Below are 23,131 nucleotides of genomic sequence, written 5' to 3' on the forward strand. Positions count from 1 at the left end.
TTGGCCTTTATACAAATACAAAGAAAATACAACCAGAGGGTGGTTTATGTGTAGATATAACTGATGTAAATTAAGGATAAGAAAAGAAAAATTCAGTTTTATCTGATAGTTGGGTTATCATGAAACGATCATTACAAACCTTTTGTTGTTGGGGTTTGTTTTTTTTGGTGCCCCTGTGTGTCCCTGTGTGTCTCTGTGTCTGTGATCTGCTAAACTGTCTGGCTTTTTCTCTTCTTGTTGATTAGGGTGCAGCACCAGGTAAAGGTGTTTGACCAGTTCTTAAAACACAGGAAGCCTGAGCTCTCCAAGCACATGGTGAGTCGTTTTACTTTCCGCGTTTCACTATTTGGGTTTCTGCAAACAATGAAAGTTGGATGATAAACTTTAATTTTTGTTAAATTGCTATCTGAGTTACAAAAATCCTGGAAGTAATTTGTTTCAGTTTAGGGATGCCCAAAAGTCACATTATTTTAAAGGGGGGGACAATTTAGTGTCCTGTTGTGCCCACAAGAGGGCACACCAATACAAAGAGACATGCAACTGTTATATAGGTAGATTTGTCTCTGCATGAACATCCTTACACATCTCAAGGTAAAGAAACAACATGAATAAAATTACAGAATGTAACATGAAACATTAAACACCCTGCTTAGAGCAGAGTTTTGTTGTGAACTTTTTGCTAACATTACTACAGGATTGTTTATGAATTATTCGAGCCCTAAATTGGCCCCATGCTGTGCCTGAAAATTAGAGAATTTTGTATTTTTAAAATGTGTATTAGACACAAGCTTTAACTGTCTGTATACAGTTATTGTTAATGGGTTTTTACACATGCAAAAACATGCTGAAAGAGTTGTTAGAACCAAATTCGGATTTTTACAAACAAAGCAGAACTAGTAAAATGTTAGAAGTCAGGACATTTGAATTTAGTTGCCCATGTAATGTCCATTCAATTATGCTCCCTAATTACAGTGGACCAAAACATTGTCATGTATAAGAATCAGGAAGAGATACACAGCTGTTCTGACTTTGTCACTAAGTAGAGTGATCATGTAAGTGAATTATATTAATGCAACACTTTGTATTCTGTGCAGCAGACACATGGTGCTTTTTGCCATCAGATGAATATTCCATTTCACAGTAAAATGTTTGTTTTTACAACTAGCAGCTAGAGTTGAGAATATAACAGGGTGCTTGAAATCCTTGAAAATGCTTAAATTTTAATATTGTCTTTTCAAGGTTTGAAAAGTGCTTGAATTTCAGATGTGGTGCTTAAACGTGCTTGAAACCTTATTTCATTCACCACAAATAACTATCTGACCAAGCAGTTTTCTTATCAGATAGAGAAATTAAATGAGTCGCAAAGTGTAAAGCAAAATTCCTCCGCCTGGGCCGCCTTGCACCTCTGCATCGTCAGTCTGTTTCAATGCGCCACCTGGCCCCTCCCCCCGGACAGTCTGGGATGAGTGCACAAACTTGACGTTGCTGTTTTAATGAGCGTTTGATAGAAAACGACACTGGTGGAATTTGTACTCTTGAGTCACATGACAGATGAGATGATTTTCAAGTATACATACATAACACATGCTAATTTTTAAAACTATTATTATTATTATTTTGCTAGCTATCAAACTTGCTGGAGAAATGATTGAAATGCACTGAGTGTGATGCAGTATGGCAGCGCTATTATAGTAGTTAGTTAAGGCATGGTGATATATGGAATATGCTGTAAGCTAACATTACTTAGCAGTAGCAGTAATGTGAGCTACTTCACTCAAGTGAAAGCTTTAAACGTTAGTCCGATATTTAACTAGCCAACTTATGGCATAAGCAAATAATGGTAATAAGAGGGACTGATCAATATGGGCAATGGGAATAGCCACTTTTCTTTGCTATTGAAGTTCCCTGGCTTTCACTCAAAATCTGTTTATTGTGAGCACCTACACATTAAACAACTTAAAAATTATAAATGGCTTCTAGTTCACATTGAGGCCTGTGGGGCACTATCAGCCACTGAGACAACAGACAAATTTAAGTGTTTGCATAACAGGACCTGACAGGAAAAATGCGTATGAACCCTGATATAAGCAAACACTGAAAACTTGGTGCTTATTTGGGTGCCTTTGTTTCTGCTGGCATTATTTGGGGAATCTAAATGGCATTGCTAAAACCACAATAACCGAAAGATTTTAATGTGTGTATGTGTATATACACACATTTGTGTTTGAGACCAGATACAGCTATGTGATGAATGATTCATCTGCAAGCTGAGGCCCTGTAATGTCTCCATCATCAGTTGGGCCTCCTTTCCCATTCAGTCTGTTGGTTCGTTGCTTGTCAAAGTTGTAAAATGAGTGACTTTAGGCGGGGCAAAGACCTACAGCTGTGCAGATTTCTGCCACCAAGCCTACTGTTACTGAACAAGTAACACTTGTTTCATTTGGTGAACCACAGATTGTACTTTTTTTTTTCATTTGAGCTTTTCTTTACAGATGTCAGTTTATTCTGTGTACCACATACTACACTAGACATTTTTAAAATGTCTGTATCTAGGCTCAGATTTGCAATAATGATATTCATGAGAATATAGCAAACCAACTACAGAATACTGCTTTATCTGTGATTGCAGCTTGAAGGCAGCAGCATTTTTATTAGTGCAAACAAAGTGAAGGGTGTTTTAGATCTTTCTTTTCCAACCATATAAACTCTGTATGTGCAAGTCAAATGTAAGCGCAAAAGTAGTAGCGCTTACCTAGAGCTGGGCGATAGAACGATAACGATATGTATCGCGATATAACTTTTACTCGATAGAGAAATTAAGCTATCGCGATAGACCTCGCCGCTCTTGTCCTCAAAAAAAAAAAAAAAAAAAAAGGTCAGCCAATCCAAATTAAGTAGCGCAAAGCCGAACCAATCACAGCCGCAGCGTCACGTCGCGTGACTTGTTACGTACAGCACAAGTGCCAAGCCGCACGTGTGTTTGTTTGGGAAGCAGCCAGCGGGTAATGGAGGAAATGAGTGTGCCGACTAGAAAAATCAACCGAGCGTGACCGAAGAGAAAACAGATGATGGTTCCAACGCCGGAGAGATTATCGAACGGAAGAGCCATAGAAGTTCCGTAGTGTGAAGGTATTTCGGCTATTTCAAGTCTGACAAAAAACAGAGTAGCGTGCACTGTAAATTGTGCCGAAAGCAAGTCTGGAAATACAATAAACTGGTGCATGCGTCACACTGTGCGCCACGTTATTGTTTCGGTGAAATGGATTTCTACAATACTGTTAATTCTACTCTCTGCAGTGTTTAAATGCTTACATATACACACAGTTACTGTCCCTCCACACATACGACTCGGTTCTGCTTCTATGCCCCAGCTTTGTTTACTTTTTCCCACCGAGGCTTCTAGACTTCTGATTGGCCAACATTTCTGCACGGTTAGGAATCTAGCGCCACCTGCTGCTTTGGCATGTTCATAGCAGCGTTTTCCTTCATTTCTGCCTTTATGTGTGGACGGGATTATTTTTTTAAAACGAAAACGGAAAATCTCCGTTTTCAAAAATACCCGTGTACGTGTGGACGTAGCCTCAGTCTCTGACTGGAAGCGCTAATTCGTCATTCGGCTTTTGTCAGACTAAAGTAACTGTTAAAACTGTTTGAAAAGCTCAGCTATACAACAAGGAGAGATTGAGAATTTCCTTTTAGTTCTCAGTTTATTTGATATTGACAAAAGTTAGTCAGTTTTGTCTGTTCTTCTGTAAAACAAACTAAGATTTATTTTTAGAATTAATATTTTGTTTCTAAGTGGAATTGACAATTTAGTCTGTTTTGTTTGTTCTATTTTGAAACTTAAACGCTTTAGCGGCTGCCTTTTGTGTAGTTTGCAATATTTGCCTTTATTTATCTGAAAAAAGTCTCATGTTCCTTAAGTACATCTACCCTGTTGAACTTATTATGGGAAATAAATATTTAAATAAAAACAAGCTGCTGATTATTTCACATTTTACTTGTGAGCAACGGCACATTTAAATCTTACAAATATAGTTATTTGGCTTATATCGTGATAGATATCGTTATCGCCTGAAATGAAAAAAACATATCGTGATATGAAAAAATCTCATATCGCCCAGCTCTACGCTTACCCCAGAAATGTTAAGTAAAAGTATATCACAACTGTTTAATACTTTATTCATTGTTAAATTAAAGTCACTTAACCTCATAAGTCTTCAGTAGCCTGCACTCAATTGTCTTGTATAATAAACCTTACAGATATTGCCTGCCAAGGATGCTTTATCTTAGGTTGTGCTTGTTAACTAGTTGCTTAATGCTCTGCTTTTCTACCGTGTAGCTGCGTCAATTTCCGTTCGTCACTTGCTCTTTCTGTGCAGCATGCCTTCGTGGCCTGGTTGTATTTTGCAGACTGCAGCGCTTTGTTGGAGGTTGTTGAAGTAGCTCGGGTTTTAAGTCGTCATCTGAGGCTTATGCACAGCTCTTGTTCTCTTGTTGTTGCTGTAAACCATGGCCTATGCCGGCCGCTGTGGGCTTTGGGGGTGCTTTTTTGTCTTTTTTTTTTTTTTTTTTTTTTTTTTTTAATCAATATACATGAGTTTACCAATTTAAAAAAAAAAAAAAAAAAGAATTCATTATTTAGATGACTAATGAACAACAAATAACATCAACAAGGTCTTGTTTTCCCTACAAAAGTATACTTATTCAAATTAGTCTCGCTCTGTATTTTCCTGTGTCATCCACACTCCACCTGCAGTGACTCTATGTTCCATTAGTGTGGCCAGCCTCAGTTTGAGAACCACCATAAATTTATTCACTGATACCATTTGTGCTGATTAATTGTCTCTGAAGGCAAAACACACACACACACACACCAGGGGTTTATTGTAGGCAGTTTTTTCCTCTCCAAACAGAAGAAGCCTATTAGAGATCAGGGGTCAGCATTTCCTTTGTAGTAGAGCTGTTCATCAGAGTCGAGGCAAACCAGCTGTAAACAGATTTTTGTACTTGTGCTGCACACACCAGACCTGAGCACACACAGCCAGGAGGCATCTTGAATGCCACACTGTCATAAAATAACCAGAGTGTGTGTTCTTTCTTAAAGTATATAGTTACAGGAAAACACCAAAAAAGCCTTTGCAAGGTTGCGTAGTTTGATGTGATATACCTTTATTAGTCCCACAAGGGGAAATTTCCTTGTATGACTGTTATCATTTTATGTAGTGGAAGGATTTTTCAGTAAGGAAATTGGCAATCAGTACTAAAGGGTCATGCCAAATCAGTCCTTCCTGATTTTTTTTTTTTTCCATCCTCCCTTCAGGAGTCAGTGGGAATCTTGTCAGTCCACTTTGTGATGCCGTGGTTCCTGACCCTTTTCACTTCCCTGCCCTGCTGGGACTCTGTTCTGGCTGTCTGGGATCTCATCATTCTACACGGTGGGTGCACAGTCACAGAACTTCACTTGGGTAACTGGCTGCTGGCCTGCAGATTTCAGTAAAGATGACAGTAAAAGTGATCTTCTAATCTAATTCTGGGCACAAAAGCAAAAACTGCTAAAATGTTAAACTACTGCTCTAACTTCTTCCCACAGGCTTGTCAGCTGTCTTCCGTACCGCTCTGACCATTGTTGAGCTCTTGGAGCCCCGACTAATGGACCTGAAGGATGAAGGAGCAATATTACCCCTGCTGTTAAGAGTACCTGTTGATGTGTAAGTAAAATGAGACTTGAGCTTGAGCTTTCTGAATGCTCTGCTGTTGTAGCATTAGTGCACAGTTATCCTTCTATTTCTGACATCTATCATTGTCACATGTCTTTAACTTTCATGCATTAATATTTTCCCAGACCACCCTCATGCTTGAGCTGCATGGGTACAATGTGCTGCACATTTCTCAGAGCCAAGGGCACTAAATAAAACTCCAGGCAGCTCATGAATATCAATCAGCTCATCAGACTGGACATGTTTGACATCAAGCATTCCAGGAAAAATAGAGTGTTAGTGTTTTGGCGAGGTTGTTTTCGTCCATGTCTGGATTAAACATCCTTTCTGCTAAATTAGTTTCTTCAATGGCAGCCCATGGTGCTTTTGGTTGAAGCCCTCTGTCTCTCTCTCACTATGCTGAATATAAACGTCACATGCCGACGGACATGTTTTGTTGACATGGAGCTGTAGTTATGGAAACTCAGCAGGGTCACTGGGTTTGTGTATACAGTCTGTCTGTGAGAGACGTGCAGCTGCACAGTGAATATTAAAATTCAGTTTATCATATTTGTTTTAATAGATAAGCTCCCTTCAGCTACTTGAATTCTACCCTCCTGTGTGCTTCTCATTGTAGACAGGTGACACTGTGTGGACCCAAGGTTGTTTACCTTGGACAAAGATCTGTAAAGTAGACCCTGGACAAATGGAGGCAACGCAGCCAAGTAGTTTCTATAAGTGTAACTGTGTCACAGGTAGTGATAAAGCACTTTATCATGAGCCAGAGATGGAGCATATGTACTAGATACGCACGAGTGACTTGCAAAGTAGATTAGAAAGGACCAAATATGCAGGACTATTGAGTGTAACAGCTTAATAACTGTTTAATCATGCTGTACTTGTAACATTTATAGCTAACTTACATTCCGCTTAAAAAAGCAATCAGTTGTGTTTTCTTTTATGTTACAAGGAAAGAAACAGAACATTTCGATCCATCTGTGAACCTCTTCTGCAGTTTGTAAAAGCATGCATCAAGGGCAGCACTGACAGGCCCGTTTTGTTCTAGCCCTGGCGTTCAGTGGGCAGCCTGCCATCACGTCACATTGAGAAGTCCTTGTTGCCTGCTTGGCATCATTGCAGAAGCTTGGTCAGAAGTCAACACTAAGTGGTCCGGCTGTCTCCCAGGGCAGGATCTCCTTACAGTGGGAAGATACTGCTGAAGAAAGAGTGAAAGGGGGCAAGTGGGGAAAGGAAAAGGGATGAATGGGGGGGTCAGAGAGGGAAATGGCTTGGGAGAGATGGTACAATTTTTTTATTTTTTCTATTTATTTATTAATTTTTTTTGGGGGGGGGGGGAAGAGAGGGACAAAAATGAAGGAGGAGAGGGGCTGAGACCTTCAACCTCTCCTTAATTTTCTTTAAGCTTCTCAGCTCTTCTGCTCTGTGAATGGTATAAATGGGTGTTGTCATGCAGCCACATAGGCCATTCTGATTAATGAGTGGTTGAGAGGCTCATCCATCTCATGTGACTGTCTGTCTACACTTGGCTGTCAGTCAGCTGTCATCTCAGACATAGGCTATAATAATGACTCCAAACACAGCCTATATCACCAGTCAAGGAGCAGCTTCTGTATTTCATACCGGTACATTATTTTTCTTTCTTTCATTTAAACTTTTGCTATTTGTTTTTCAAGGGACTCTTAGAACCACTTCTTATTATTCTTTCTTTTCATTCACATTTTTAAAAATCTCAGGTGATTACAGATTAAAATGAGATATCACATTCTTATGCATCAATATGTATAAGCTGTTAAAACTCTTGAATTACTCACAGCTGTTCTGCATGTACAGGGAGTGCAGAATTATTAGGCAAATGAGTATTTTGTCCACATCATCCTCTTCATGCATGTTGCCTTACTCCAAGCTGTATAGGCTCGAAAGCCTACTACCAATTAAGCATATTAGGTGATGTGCATCGCTGTAATGAGAAGGGGTGTGGTCTAATGACATCAACACCCTATATCAAGTGTGCATAATTATTAGGCAACGTCCTTTCCTTTGGCAAAATGGGTAAAAAGAAGGACTTGACAGGCTCAGAAAAGTCAAAAATAGTGAGATATCTTGCAGAGGGATGCAGCAGTCTCAAAATTGCAAAGCTTCTGAAGCGTGATCATCGAACAATCAAGCGTTTCATTCAAAATAGTCAACAGGGTCGCAAGAAGCGTGTGGAAAAACCAAGGCGCAAAATAACTGCCCATGAACTGAGAAAAGTCAAGCGTGCAGCTGCCAACATGCCACTTGCCACCAGTTTGGCCATATTTCAGAGCTGCAACATCACTGGAGTGCCCAAAAGCACAAGGTGTGCAATACTCAGAGACATGGCCAAGGTAAGAAAGGCTGAAAGACCACCACCACTGAACAAGACACACAAGCTGAAACGTCAAGACTGGGCCAAGAAATATCTCAAGACTGGTTTTTCTAAGGTTTCATGGACTGATGAAATGAGAGTGAGTCTTGATGGGCCAGATGGATGGGCCCGTGGCTGGATTGGTAAAGGGCAGAGAGCTCCAGTCCGACTCAGACACCAGCAAGGTGGAGGTGGAGTACTGGTTTGGGCTGGTATCATCAAAGATGAGCTTGTGGGGCCTTTTCGGGTTGAGGATGGAGTCAAGCTCAACTCCCAGTCCTACTGCCAGTTTCTGGAAGACACCTTCTTCAAGCAGTGGTACAGGAAGAAGTCTGCATCCTTCAAGAAAAACATGATTTTCATGCAGGACAATGCTCCATCACACGTGTCCAAGTACTCCACAGCGTGGCTGGCAAGAAAGGGTATAAAAGAAGAAAAACTAATGACATGGCCTCCTTGTTCACCTGATCTGAACCCCATTGAGAACCTGTGGTCCATCATCAAATGTGAGATTTACAAGGAGGGAAAACAGTACACCTCTCTGAACAGTGTCTGGGAGGCTGTGGTTGCTGCTGCACGCAATGTTGATGGTGAACAGATCAAAACACTGACAGAATCCATGGATGGCAGGCTTTTGAGTGTCCTTGCAAAGAAAGGTGGCTATATTGGTCGCTGATTTGTTTTTGTTTTGTTTTTGAATGTCAGAAATGTATATTTGTGAATATGGAGATGTTATATTGGTTTCTGGTAAAAATAAATAATTGAAATGGGTATATATTTGTTTTTTGTTAAGTTGCCTAATAATTATGCACAGTAATAGTCACCTGCACACACAGATATCCCCCTAAAATAGCTAAAACTAAAAACTACTTCCAAAAACATTCAGCTTTGATATTAATGAGTTTTTTGGGTTCATTGAGAACATGGTTGTTGTTCAATAATAAAACTATTCCTCAAAAATACAACTTGCCTAATAATTCTGCACTCCCTATAAGTCCTAATTTAGCTCTTAACTCTTTAATTTGATTTGCATCTGTGATCCAGGTATGTGAGTTTTAATAGATGTTTTTCTCACTTTTCTTAATTTTTCTGTTCTTTAAAAAGATTTGCATAGTAAGTTAGTCAGCAGCTTATGGAAAATTGTTTTTCAATTATCTACCCTAAAATTGTATTACTGAGCTCCAGTTGAATTCATTAGCGTACTTTTTCTTTGATATTATAAAAATCTATTTTCTTTATCAACCTAAAATGGATTAGAATTTTTTTTTAAACTCTAGTATGTACTTTTGGCTGCCCCTTTAGTTCCAATTGGTTGGCACAGCAGCTGGATACACATGTTTTGATTTGGCACAGATTTTCCACCAGATGCTTTTCCTGACACAACCCTCCCTATTTTTAGGCTTGCGACCAGCACTAGGAATACATTAGCTTGTGACCCCCTGAGGCTGGGTTTAATGACATTCTCCCTTATTGTTAGCTGTTAGCTGCCACGTGTCTTGAACACAGTATTTGTTATGATTATGCTCATCGCTAGGATTTTATCGATAATGATCAATATTCTCATTAATATTGTTGGTATAAACAAAACAACATAATGGTGATGATGGCTCTTTAAAAAAAAAAAGATATATGTACCTTTTGTTTACAAGACCTGTTAAATGTATACAGGCTATAGCAGTCTGTCAGCATAAAGCTGGCACCTTAAAAACAGCATAAAGAACTTGCAGATTGGCAACTTCAGCAAATAAATTAAAAAAGCAATAACTAGATTTTAAGCTAAGTGAAATTGGTCAGAATGCACTACACCAAAAACCTCCTTTTGATTGGTCACCTTTGTTTGCCTGGAAGACGCTAACTTGTTTGCAAACACTCACCACCTACTCGTTTTAAGTTTCACTGCTGCTTAAAGTACAACCCAAACTGGAAATGAAGAATGTTCACCTTCAAGTTAAAAGCTGTGCGGACTTATTTCAACGGCCGGTTTTCGATTTGCATTTGCTTTTGTTTTTGTTTTTTTTCTCAGTTTCAGTACTACTTGGTAAGACGTTTGCAAGTGTTTGCAAACAAGTAATCCTCCATGTGAACTATTTGCAGTACTAAAATGAGCTCCATTGCGCTTCATGTCATGAAAACTCTGGAATCGTGTCCTGTAGCGTTCAAGTTTGTGCAACCCCCACACACCCAGCTCACGCAATTCCTACCGCTTGGAGTCACTGCCACCCTCTACTGCACAGAACACCAAGGCAGATTGCACAGAGACTTCCTTGTGTGGTGTAATATGTGTTGATGAGGGGAAATAAAATAGTGCTGCCTAAAATTCACACTTTTCCATCTGAGTTGTAAAAGGCCTGCATGACACACAAATTCACATATTAGTTTTTCAAACGCGCGTTTCAAAAAAACTTTTGCATGAATTTAGAAAAAAAAATAGCCAGGAGGTTGCTGTTTAACTACCTGCTGTGGCTGAGTAAAACACGTGTTCTGGGTGGAGCAACTGAAAAGATTCTTTGTCTACTCGTGTGTGTTTGATAAACATTTCAGGCTTTTTAACCTCAAAGGTTTTAATTGAACTTTCAAAACAAGAGTTCTTATCTTTAAAAAGACATTATCTGTCACTCCACCTTGGTTGTTTCCATTATGTCATTTCTTTGTTGTGTGGGTGTGTGTCAGCCAGAGAGAAGCCTGCTGTGCACTGTCCAGCTCTGAAATGTTTTCACTCTAATCTTTTTTTTTTTTTTTTGGTTTGTTTTTTTCTTTATTTTGCGGGGCGGGGATTGATTTTTATGTCTGCCCACTAACAAGCTGTTACCTAAGCTGTTACTGCCACAAACTACAGACATATTTTGTTAATTATTTTTATGAGTGTTGTTATCTTGACTTGAGGTCGAGTCAGCCTCATATTTAGCTGGAGTCAGGAGGCTGCACTATAGAACCTCTGATAAAGCAGCCAGATGCACTGCATTGCTTTTAAATAGTTTTTTCCAGAGGCTGCTGGCAAACCTATTCAGTGCTTATTCAGTATGTTGCTTTTAGGTGCATTTGGAGAGCACAGCATGTAGAGACACAGTAAAACATATAAAACTCTTCAAGTTAAAAGTTACTTATTTGTAGGTTTATAGTCTTCATTTTCAAATAAAATTGGCTTGAATTTACTTTGTTTTTGTTTTAAATTTTGTTTCAAATCACCTTGAAACTTTCACTACCCCTCCGACTCATTTACCGCTTTCTTTCAGTAGCTACTTTTCATTGTGCCGTCTTCAATATCTCCTGTGCAGAGTCCTGTCTCTGTGCTTCCCCCTCTGCACCCCCTCCCACTCACTTCCCATACACAGCATTCTTAGCCACCAGTACGATCTCTTTCTTTTTTGTTTACCCCCTCCTTCGTCAATTCCCATAAAACAGTGTGGGTTATCCCTCCTCCCCTGTGTTCTCATTTTCTTTTCTGCAACCCCCTTTCCTCTCCTATGCGTTCTTTCATTCATTCATTTATCCACACTGCCACTCTAGTTCAGCTGGAGGGGTTGACACATCATTTGTTTATTTCACAGTGACAAGGGTGGCTTACAAAAAAGTCTCTGCTGCATTCACACTGAGGGTTGCTCAGTTGCTCTTAGTGAATCAAACTTTTTAAAATACTTTCTTAGAAACCTGATACAAAAAATGTCTGGGATTGATCAGCCTTGTGCTGTGTCGTATCGAGCATGTTTGCTCTTTGAGAAATTCAGTCTATGAGAGAAAGTTGACAGAAACGTCTCGGTGGTTTCTTTAAAAGATCTAACACCATCTGGTATATACTTTGAACTACTTTAAAAGTACGTTAATTCCTTTTTTTTAAAAAAAACAACAAAAAAACAACCTTATTGTATATTTCTACCATATTGATAATGCGTTGCGATGCGTTGTATTGTAAAGAGTTATTAGGTACTGTAATGAATTTTCTTTCCTTTCCCGAATCTCTCCCTGTGGTAATAGAGCTGAAAACGTCTGTTGGTGAAAGTGCTCTGGTCAGTGACCTCCTCTTAACCACACCTTCACAATAGACCATTGAAGTTAGTTTGATGTAGATCACATGTTATTTCCAAAGCCATGTCTTATGTCTTTCACTTTCACTGTGTTCCTCTTAAACACTGAAGTTCAGCGATGATCTTTAGCTTTGAGAGTTTGTAAGTAAAGTGGATGTGGATACAACTTCAGATCATTTCAAATTATACCACTATAGTAATTCTTTGTCCAACTAAAGAACTCTTATCTAACTTACGAACTTGAGCGGGCAAAGTTTCAGTAAAAGCAATACTGGTCTGCTCTGTTTGTTTCTTTAGTGGTGCAAGCTTCCGGAGGATTATGGTTTATTTAGTTTTGTAAGTAAAGTTTTGTGACAATTGAAAGAACCGTTCTGCATCTCTTGCCTGGTCTTCATAAACTGGAACGTTTTTGTGTGCCGTGTATGTTTATGGCATCAGTTTGGTTTGGTGAGGAAGGATTTCTGCTCATCATACATCAGCAGCACATCACCGGCTCTGAAACGTTTGCTTGATCTTTTAATGAGCTGACAAAAACCCAGATCCATCAGAATTCTGCCTCATTCATCTATCTTCTTCCCACTCATTTCACTCAATTTTCATTTTCCGGAAAGTGCTCTGGCTGTTATGTGCAGCCATCTGTCATTCTATGCTGGGACATGGCTGAACCTTGTGATCTATCCCAATTCCAGTTAAAAATGGTTTTTAACTAAAATTTCTCGTCTGCTTTTCGAGTGAACTGAAGATCAATATGTGTATCAGGACTCTGCGTTAAGTACATATTGAAGTCGGGTTTATTTATGCTAGATGTTCTTAAAGCTGATTCCCCGAAGCATAAATCATTCATACAGATAAGTTATTCTTTATCCAAGATCCAGTTTTTACTTTACAAATCTGTATGTTACAGATGATCTGCCTCTAACACAGATGCCATTTGCAGGGAACTCTGGGGCTAGCCTGACACTTTCTTTCTCACCTATCAATCATCTTCTCAGTTACTGTTAATTTCAGTTTTTTTTAAAAGCTGGAAGCAATAAACCCAAATTAAATTATAGAAACCATACCATATCGAATCCATTTGAATAACTTTGGATGCAATTGTAAGCAGATTGAATACTACATCAGAAGTTGCATTATCATATGTCCACTTTATTTTCATAGTAATGTGTCCTGTACTGTCTCTTAATCAAAGGGCCCAGTATACTGTGTTGGTTCCTGCCCTGTGGAATACAGAGGTCCAAGACTGGGAGCTTAAATGCATGAACAGCCTGGAGCTGGATGAAAGCCACAATGAACCAAAAGCAGGTACTCATGCACTCACAACCAGAACATGTTTTGTTAGGCAGAAACTTACAAAGCAGAGGGACACTTTGGGGCACTCCGCAAATAGCCTTTCAAATTCTTGTAACTCATTCATCACTTAACCTTTAGTGGCACACATGCTGATCCTGTTACTTACACACACACACACGCACACACACACTTTATTCACAAACCTGTTTGTGAGAACTCTGCTACAACAGGGTGAAAACAGTTGCCCCTTGTTCACCTCAGTCCCTTTTTTCCTACAGTTTACCGCTTTATAAATGTTAAACTGCTTGTTAGGTTTTTGTCTCCTACTGAAGGGCTTTTGAATGTCTGTTGTTTTGCTGCTTGCCACAAACAAATCAAAATATTTAGCTTTTATGGAAATGTTCAAATTAAAGTAAATATATATGCTGGTAAGGCACACTCTGACTCTGGGTGTCAGTTGACATCTTATAGAAACTGATTTTAAAAAAAAAGGCTTCTCATGTGTGCATGCGTGTGTCAGTTCAGCTGTCCCTGGTATAACTGAACATAACAAAGGAGCTTATCTCTTTTGAAGGTTGTTCAGGTATCACCTCCACAAGACATGGAAACCCCTCACCACTGGAGTCTCATCTTCGCAAAAGACTGTTAAGAGTGTGTGTGTGTGTGTGTGTGTGTGTGTGTGTGTGTGTGTGTGTGTGTGTGTGTGTGTGTGTATTTGGGGTGCATCCTGACAGACTCAGAAAGGCTAAGAGATGAGTCACATGTTGGTGGCTGCAGGGCTGTTTGTCAGTGTAGTGGGGAAAGCAGAAAGAAGGGCGCGTGCGTGCGTGCGTGCGTGCGTGCGTGCGTGTGTGAGAGAGAGTCAGGATGAGTCATCCTTATTTGCCAGCCTGTCTGACTGTCTAGCCCTGAAGACAACAGGGGGGGGGGGGGAAATGAGCTGATTGAATCCAACAGTCTGTTTCTTTTACATTTTCACTCACTCTGTCTGCCAGTGACGCTTAAGAATAATCAGAATGTCATTACACATTTCTTGATGTGTGGTCCACACTCTCATTAGCATTTCAGCCTCTTGAATCTTGAAACAAAGTGCCTCAGCTTTAGAACATTATTCATTTTGGAAAATAGATCTGTTCATGAAGCAAGACTTAGACATAACTTACAGTCAACCTGAACTTCCCATAACAGTCTGCCACAGTCACAAAAAACGTTCTTCGGCCCAAGAAGATCAAATTATCCTCCATCAACAAGTACATCCCCACAGAGCACTAATCGCAGCATCAAGAAGTCATACTGGTATTACATGAAAAAGCCAAAGACAATAAGACATATTAAACCCACAAAAGAATTGTGGCAAGTTTTCCATAATCTGCCTGCCACATACCCGAAACTATGCTCGGAGAACATTGATTAAAAAAATTGAAAATGAACTTTGGCTAAAATGGAGAAGTTACAAAATACTAAATTAGAAAGATTTAGCAAGTAACTGTCTGATTTTAAAACTTTGCAGCTGGCTACAACAAAAGATAAAACACTTTTTAATAAATTATTATAAAAAGAAAATTGAAAGTGTCTATTGAGTAAATGTCAAATTTTTAATGGCTAATGTTAACATGTGTACCAGATAAGTTAACATTTGTTCAGTGGTGGGTTTAAAAAATCAGTTTCTCAATTCAAATGGACTTTAATCCAATATCCATTCAATAAATCCTGAAAACATTTTTTTAATATAAATGCATTTTGCAAGAAACGTCCCGATCTCAGCTAAAACCTCACAAGACCATTTCAACAACCTAAACAGATAAAACACCAAATGATTAAAGCACAGGTAAGCACATACACGGACACGCCATCTGGTGCTGAAAGCCGACATCTCGCAGAATCTGAAACTGTAGGTTTCATCTCTCTTCGATCAAAGTTCGCTGAACCAGCAACAAAAGACCAAAACTATGCTTCACCTTTGGAAAACATTGGTGTGAATTCTGTCCTGCTACCACCACGATAAAATCTTCCTTCATGCTCTCTCTCAGTGTACGTCAAGGCCAAAATCCACATGTTAAGTTGTGGTTGATTCGTGGTTTTCTTCATTTTTTGATCTACTGCAGCATATTTTCAGTGGGGTTATATGCCATAAAAGACCAGGCCAGGAAAATCTCCTAAATATTTTTCTGTGTTTTATCCTGAGTTACATTGACACAATGGCATCTGCTGTTATGCTCTGAAGTGTCAGCTTTATTTTTATACCAAGATGGTTTACACAGTAATTGTAATTTTTGTAAAATAATTTGTCAGTTTCCACATGAAATTGTCCTTTTGTATGTGCATGCGTGTGTCGTACCATGAATTAGGACTGGGCGATATATCGAGTTTTTAAATATATCGATATATTTTCATACGAGATAAGAGATGTGACAATATCGTTTATATCGATATGTTACATTATAATTATACTTGTGGGACCGCAAGTTTGCCTCTCTTTCATCCACTTTTGTCTCTACGCTGCGTTACTCTGCCTCGCCTCTCTCCTTCACTGAACACAACTCTCCCTCCCGCATCGCTTCACCTGCAGGTAACGACAAGATGGACCCGGCAGTTATCAAAGAGGAGCTGGTCGGTAAAAAGAAAACATTTGGAGATTACTATTTTAGTGCTGCAGCGTTACTCTCGTATTGTGGAAATGACAGTCTTCACTAGTGTGGATAGTTACAAAGCTTTCTTCGTTATGAATGAGCATACATGTTTTTATTGAATATTTGAAGAACCAGCAAAAAAACCAAACTCTTGTAGAGAACATAAAGTCAGAGATAGAAACGACAAGGACCAGGTGCATCTAGTACAGGTAGAGCTGCTGCAAAAGCATTAGCAGCACGTGCTGCCTCCGATGTGAAAGGACCTTTATGCTGCGCACTGTGACTCACAGCCATGGTCCCAGGTCAGCCCTGACTTTGTGTTAAACTAATCCTAAAGTAATAATGGTATTTCTAACCACTGATATACCACAACTTTATCCTTTCAACAGCTGCTGAAAGTTAGGGCACCTAGCTTCTATCGGATGTTACATAGAGATCCTCCAGCTTCAAACTGTATTACCCTTCAAGGACCTGCAGTCAAAAAAGCGCCCCTCCAACAGCCAAACCCATCTGTTCTCTGATTGGATAGTTAAATTTGTGATTGACATGACATTGGTCAATCAGATGAAAGGAAGAAAAACAGGGTCAAAATTCGTACTTGTAACTTGAAACTTGAGTGCAGAGTTTCACACGTATTTTTTGGCTAAGTCCACACACAAATTCTTTTTACACACACAAATTCTTTTTACACATGCAAATCCTGATTTACAAGTACAAAATATTTATGACCACAATTTTATGGCGTTATTTTTGTGCCACTATTCTGAGCGCACGTAAAAAAAATTGCAAGTGTTGCATTTTGAGGAGAAATTTATTTTGAGCGAAGAAAAGCTAAATTTTAGTGAACAAAATTCATTGCTGCCTGCAAATTTCAGTGTTTGCTCGCAATGTGTTGCTCGCGCTCTCAACATTTCTGCCCATGCGCGCTCAACTCTCTCTATTTGTGAACAGGCATCTCCGAAAACGTTAGAGCACTTATGCAAATATGTGATGTCTTGATGAATCGAGCAGATATTAGAAGTTTACACAGCACCATTCTCGCATGAAAATATCTTAAAAGTTTATTTTGTGACCCAGAAAGAGTAATATTTCAAACTCCGCCACTCTGCGTTCCTCCGCCACTGCCTCATTTGAGTTTGAGACGAAATGCATTCTTGAATGTTGCATTTCGTCATTGAAATAAATTTTTTGCACGCAGCAATGACTTTTGTTCACTCAAATTCAGCTTTTCTTCGCTCAAAATAAATTTATCCTCAAAATGCAACACTTGCACCTGCAAATTTTTTTTTTTACGTGCACTCAGAATAGTGGCACAAAAATAACGCCATACAATTTGAGCCCATACAATGGTGGCAAACAGGAAGTCACGTAAGATTTGCGCATGCATGGTATCGATCGGGTTTCCGGTACGGATCGGGTAGCGACAAGGACCACAAATGGCACCTGTAAGAGACGTGGTTACAAAGAGGATGTCAAATTCCAGGCTGTCAGTCACGCAGTAGAACTTGGGAACAGAGCAGCTGTGAAATCTGTCTGTCTTTGTTATTATGCTTGGCGTCTTTTAATTTACATTTTGACTGCGCAATTGTGAGCGTTTTGTTATGCACAAAAACAACATTGTTTTAATTTATTTATCCAGAATTATTATTATTTATTAAATGCTCATAATTTATTTCTGAGTAATTTTTTCATGTACATTTGCGCTGTATGTTAATAAAAGTGCCTATGTGAGATCTGGGGCGACCGTGGCTCAGGGGGTTGGGAAGCATATCTGTAACCGGAAGGTCGCCGGTTTCGATCCCCAGGCTCTCTGTCCTGGTCGTTGTCTCCTTGGGCAAGACACTTTACCCTACCGCCTACTGGTGTTGGCCAGAGGGGCCGATGGCGCGATATGGCAGCCTCGCTTCTGTCAGTCTGCCCCAGGGCAGCTGTAGCTGCCTCCACCAGTATGTGAATGTGAGAGTGAATGAATAATGTCATTGTAAAGCGCTTTGGGTGCCTTGAAAAGCGCTATATAAATCCAATCTATTATTATTATTATTATCTGGGACACAGCTTTGACTAAGAACTCTCTTTTTGTTCTTACTTTATGGCTTTAAAAAAATATCGAGATATATATCGGATATCGCCATCCAGCTAAAGAATATCGGGATATGAATTTTAGGCCATATCGCCCAGCCCTACCATGAATATCCAGATTGGTTCAAGAAGGAATTTCTTTTCTTAGTTTTTTTGTTTTGTTTTTTAATAAAGGTAGGTTTTACTGTAATCAAAGCCCCAAATGCTGATGCTCAAGATTCTTGACTAGCAAAATACTGTGGCATTAGAGCGCAGGATTGACAGAGAGATGGACCTTTGTACAGCTTTTTTGACATTTCATTAAAAACCATGTGATTCATGATTAACAAAAATAATTCCATTAATCATCAACTATGATCTGTGCCATTTCTCACCAAGTTCATGTCATATTGGAAATGCAGTTTTCTTTGAAGCCACTTCAAGCTCATTGTTTTTAAAAGTGGTAATGTATATATAAAATCTTTAATTACAACCTCTGTTATTTACAATTATAACTGCATAGCATATTAATGAGCATTTTTCATGGGAAAAAATGTATATCCTGTGACCATAGGGGCCTTGGGGTCACGTCCAAAAGCAGGCTGAGTCAGCATAATCTGAAGTTACTCAATTCTCCCTTTATTGCTGAGTCAAGCTGAGAAGCACTGAGAACGCATAGATGTTGTTCTGTCCCTATCCTGGCCCCTCTTAGACCTTTCTGCTTTCTGTCCTCTTCCTGTCCTTCTCTGCTCTTCTATTATTCTCCTTTTTTATTAGGTTCTCTGTTGCCCTCTTTTCACCCTTCAGTCCTCTGCTGCACTTCATCATTTCTCCTTTCCTCTTTGTGCTGTACTTCCATTTCCTCTCTTGCCCTCATATGTCTTTCCTTTTTCTTTTCTTTTTTTTCTTTTTCCCACACCTCCCCTGGTGTAGTAGCAGATGCCAGTGTCCTGTTCTCCTCAGCAGGCTCCCATGATACCTACGCTGTTTTCTTCCTGTCCGCCTGCTTCTTGAGCCTCAGTGCAGTGACTCAGCATTCATTTTATTCAGTGCCCCCAAACTGTTTCCTCCAACCAGTGCTGTGTATCCTGCATACATTTGAATTTAAATACTGTCATATAATGTAATACCCATTTTGGAACTCTGAATGATTCAGTTATTAACTACCATTAAAATTACCACATCAATGACTAGGAGAGGGTAAGGAATGTTATTAGTTGAGAATAGCAGAGGTTTGCTGCAAACCTGTATAACATAACATAGTCTACTGGCTCATCCAGCAGTGTCTAGGAAAGTTTTGTTAATATCAAACCTTCGAGTTCAAATTCTATAATTGCACTAATTTTACCTTTTTTTTTTTTTTTCTTTTTTCTTAATGTCAAAGGTGTATTAGCCACTGTTTTATAGATCTCTTTGGTATTAGTTAATTTCTTTTCTATTCATATTAATCATTTATAACATCCAGCACTACAAACAGTTTTACATTTTTGACCCAGATGAAAGTGGGGTTTTGGGGGGTTATTTTTAAGGCAATCATACTGTTATCATTTTATTTGGTGAATTTTGTGTCCATCTGTTCTCTAAATCTGTTTTATCCCCTTTTCACACCATTTTTGACCTTGACTCTTTGTCCATCTGTTATTTGGCTCCTGCGGACACACTGCAGTAGTTTATGTATATTAGCGTGTGTGGGGGGGGGTGTTTGTGTGTGTATGTGTGGCTAGACTGCGTCAGAATCTATTCAGGATCATTTAGTGAAAACTGTAACGGCACCATTTCCTCCCTCTCTGTGCTTCCTTGGTTTATGATAAATGATTCAGGCACACAATACTACCTTTGCAACTTGGTGTATTACATTTTTTATGCTTTTGCTGTCATTTCTGCTAAAGAGAGCGTAACAAGGGAGTAAGACAATATAAAACAAGTATGATTCTTTCACAGCTCATAGACCTTAACAGAACATTCTCTTAGGGTAGAGGGGTTTAAAATTAGTCTGTTTAAATAGTTGAAAATAGTCTGTGTTGGAACAAGCTAGCAAAAAATAAATGGCCTCAGAACTGGAATGACCACACACAAACAATGACAAGAGAGGTGCTTTTTTTTTTTTGTTTGTTTGTTTGTTTTTTTGTGTCAGAGTCCAAAGTTTGTGACCTATTTATATATATTAAAAAAAAGAAAAATTAGTCTTGCACAACTACTGCAAGTGTCCAGATGAGAAGCTGTTTGAAAAGTTGCTTTGTGTTGTGCATTATGAATGATGTACATTGTTCTACAGTTCGTGACAACCACTTGAAAAATAGTTAAGGATCAGCCAATAGCTATAATCTCTCCACTGTATCCTGGGTCTAGTACGGTGCGTCCACTTGGCAGGACACGCTCAGCCAGAGTTTCAAAACATGTTTTCCGGTGTTTGTGTGTTTGCGTATATTGGTAAATAGTCTAAAGTCAACAGGATTTCCAAAGGGGTTATACGTAAAAGTAAAGAAATGACCTGTTTTGCAGATGTCTTTATGACTCTGCATTATTGTACATACTGTTTTCCACATCATTATCAACTTATTTTACACTGGTTGCAATTTCTTCTACTCTCTTGGCTTGATCTCTCTTGTAAAACACATTTTTAATGTCAGAATTCTACTTTTGTAATTAAAGAATATATATAGTCTTGTTGTCAACAACTGATTGCAGCTTCTGCCTCATGACAGAAATGTTCTTTCTGGCTTAAAATGGCTAGATAGCATTCACAAGAGATGTGTGACAAATATTTCATAGATTTTTAGGCCAACAAGACATTCACTTTTTGCTCAGTGATCACTTTTTGGCACACCGGAACATGAACCCAGGAGGTGACCACCTCAACAGGCTCCTTTCAATGTGGAGGAGTAGCAGCTATACTCTGAACCCCTCCTGAATGACTGAACTCCTCACTCTGTTGCAAAGGGAATAGCCCATCCGTCCTTTGGAGAAAGTTAATTTCCACCGCTTGTGTCTGTGATCTCATTCTTTCACCTTTGTTATTTATTTATTTATTTATTTATTTTCAATTTTTCTTTTTAAATCTTGCTAGCAAAAAGGTCAGGCTGAGATTAATATATTTATTGCCTTTCTCAACAGCAATCGGAGTTGCTAAAGTAAAATATTGTATAGAGATGTTTGAAGCCCTGTGATAGACTGACGACCTGTTCTGAGAGCACCCCGCCTCACCCTGTGATAGTTGGGATAGGCTCCAGTCCTCCCTCGAAACTGATAAGTAGAAGCGGAAGAGGATGTCACCTTTCTAACCTCCATTATCCCACCTACGACCTTTCAGTTGAGAATGCTTTCTAGTAAGCTTTTCTCCTAAGGCTTTGTTGTAATTGTCCTTCATCTTAATTTGTCTTTGGTAGTTCACTTGGAATGACACCTACTCAATCAGTCCATGATGTAATTCTCTATTAGCTGAATTTGTGTTGTAAGGCAGAAGAAGTTGGTCAGGGTAGTTGTTTTGGGTAGTCCTTTCAAAGTACACCTGTCTTTACCAGGAAATCTTTATTTCACTTAGTCTACTTACATTCCTCTCCTCTTCCTTTGCTTGATTGTCATTGGCATCATTGGAATTCCCTACCCAACAGCGAATCTCACCCAGTATTCTTTGCTAATTTTAAAAATGTTTTGAATTCATATAAATTCTTTTGCCTCCATTTTCACCACCACTTGTCTTTACATAGGGGAAAAAAACACACCTCAAGAAAGCAGTGTAGCATTTGCAGTTTAACATAGTGCTCAAAACTAACACAATAAAATACAAAGTCACACAATAGCGCAAATTAACCAATCAAGGAAGTAGTAGCTTCCATATTTTCTAAGGTACAAAATGGTTTATGTCACTGGAGTGGTCTACAGTTCCTTGGCCTCTCTGATGTCTTGCACTACAACATCTTTACTATTACATATGACCTCATTTATAATGGGGGCTATGTACTGTTATTTCAGTGTGCTCTGTCCCAAAAAAAACCCTTGAAGAATCATTTAATTCTACCAATGGTATATGACATGAGACTGAAATTAAAAGCACAGCAAATCAACATATGACAGAATTAAAGAAATGGAAAATGTCATTTCTGTTCAAAATATCACTGACATAGTTGTTGGATTACTGATCTGTTCTGTTAATCAGTTTATAGGCTATCCAACTAATCTGTTTTATCATGTGCATAGTTTGTTTTAAGTTAAAGAATAGTTATATTGATATTGCATCTAAATATGTTTTCATAAGTTAGGAGTTGTCACAGAAAAAACACAAAGCAAGAGACTTTAACACAGCTTCCGTGTCCTCATGTCTCCTCATTAAATGAGACGCAGGCAGCTGGTTTGAAATTCTGCGCTTGTTTGCACACGGTCCTTAATTAGATGAAATTATGAGCCTTATTAATTATTTGTGATTTGTGTATAAATGTGTTGGATAATGGGATTAGAGGCTGCAGGTGGTAGAGGAGATAAGACTGTGCGAAGACAAAAGCTTATCTTTTTATAGGAAAGAAAGGAAAGCACTGCTGGCTCAGATCATACTGAGCCCCGGATACTTTCCTCCAGGGTTAGACCCTGAAGGTTTTCCTGCCTGGTTGCTTTCCTTTTCTCGAAGTATGTGTGTGTGTTCACATACTCCAACACAACATTGACCTATTCTGCTGTTACACCCTGTGGAGTCCCTCTGGCTATCCTGGCGTATGTGTGTATTGCTATATAATTGAGGTAAAAGGAGAAACGTGCTTGTGTGGGATCAAATAAGAGCAGGAAAGAAGCACTGTTTTGTGCTCATGCATGTGAATAAAGCACCTTTGTTTACATTGTGCTGGAACTTGGCTTTCAGGCTCGAGCAGAGAATGTGCCATCTTAATAATTAATGGATTGTCTTAATTATGTTTACTTCCGTTAAAATCTAGGGCATAATTTGTTAAAGGGGTTATTCATGTTTTGCATACACATACATTTGGGTCATCTCTTTTCTTGCCAAACAGTGTAAAATAGTTTTCTCTGCTGCACTAT

At 39.0% G+C, this 23,131-nt stretch overlaps 1 protein-coding gene across 1 annotated transcript in view; it reads left to right on the plus strand.

Moving 5' to 3' along the window:
- Positions 1 to 23,131, plus strand: part of LOC146629558 (uncharacterized) — a 60,751-nt gene that overhangs the window by 6,511 nt on the left and 31,109 nt on the right. Inside the window, 4 exon segments of the mRNA XM_085358709.1 lie at positions 246 to 315; positions 5,324 to 5,438; positions 5,594 to 5,711; positions 13,318 to 13,430. Of these exon segments, the coding sequence (XP_085214835.1) occupies positions 246 to 315; positions 5,324 to 5,438; positions 5,594 to 5,711; positions 13,318 to 13,430 (416 nt within the window).

This window comes from Diplotaxodon limnothrissa, linkage group LG7 (assembly GCF_057381915.1).
Source record: "Diplotaxodon limnothrissa isolate DT_005_m linkage group LG7, D_limnothrissa_male_GT1.1, whole genome shotgun sequence".
Lineage (NCBI taxonomy): Eukaryota > Metazoa > Chordata > Actinopteri > Cichliformes > Cichlidae > Diplotaxodon > Diplotaxodon limnothrissa.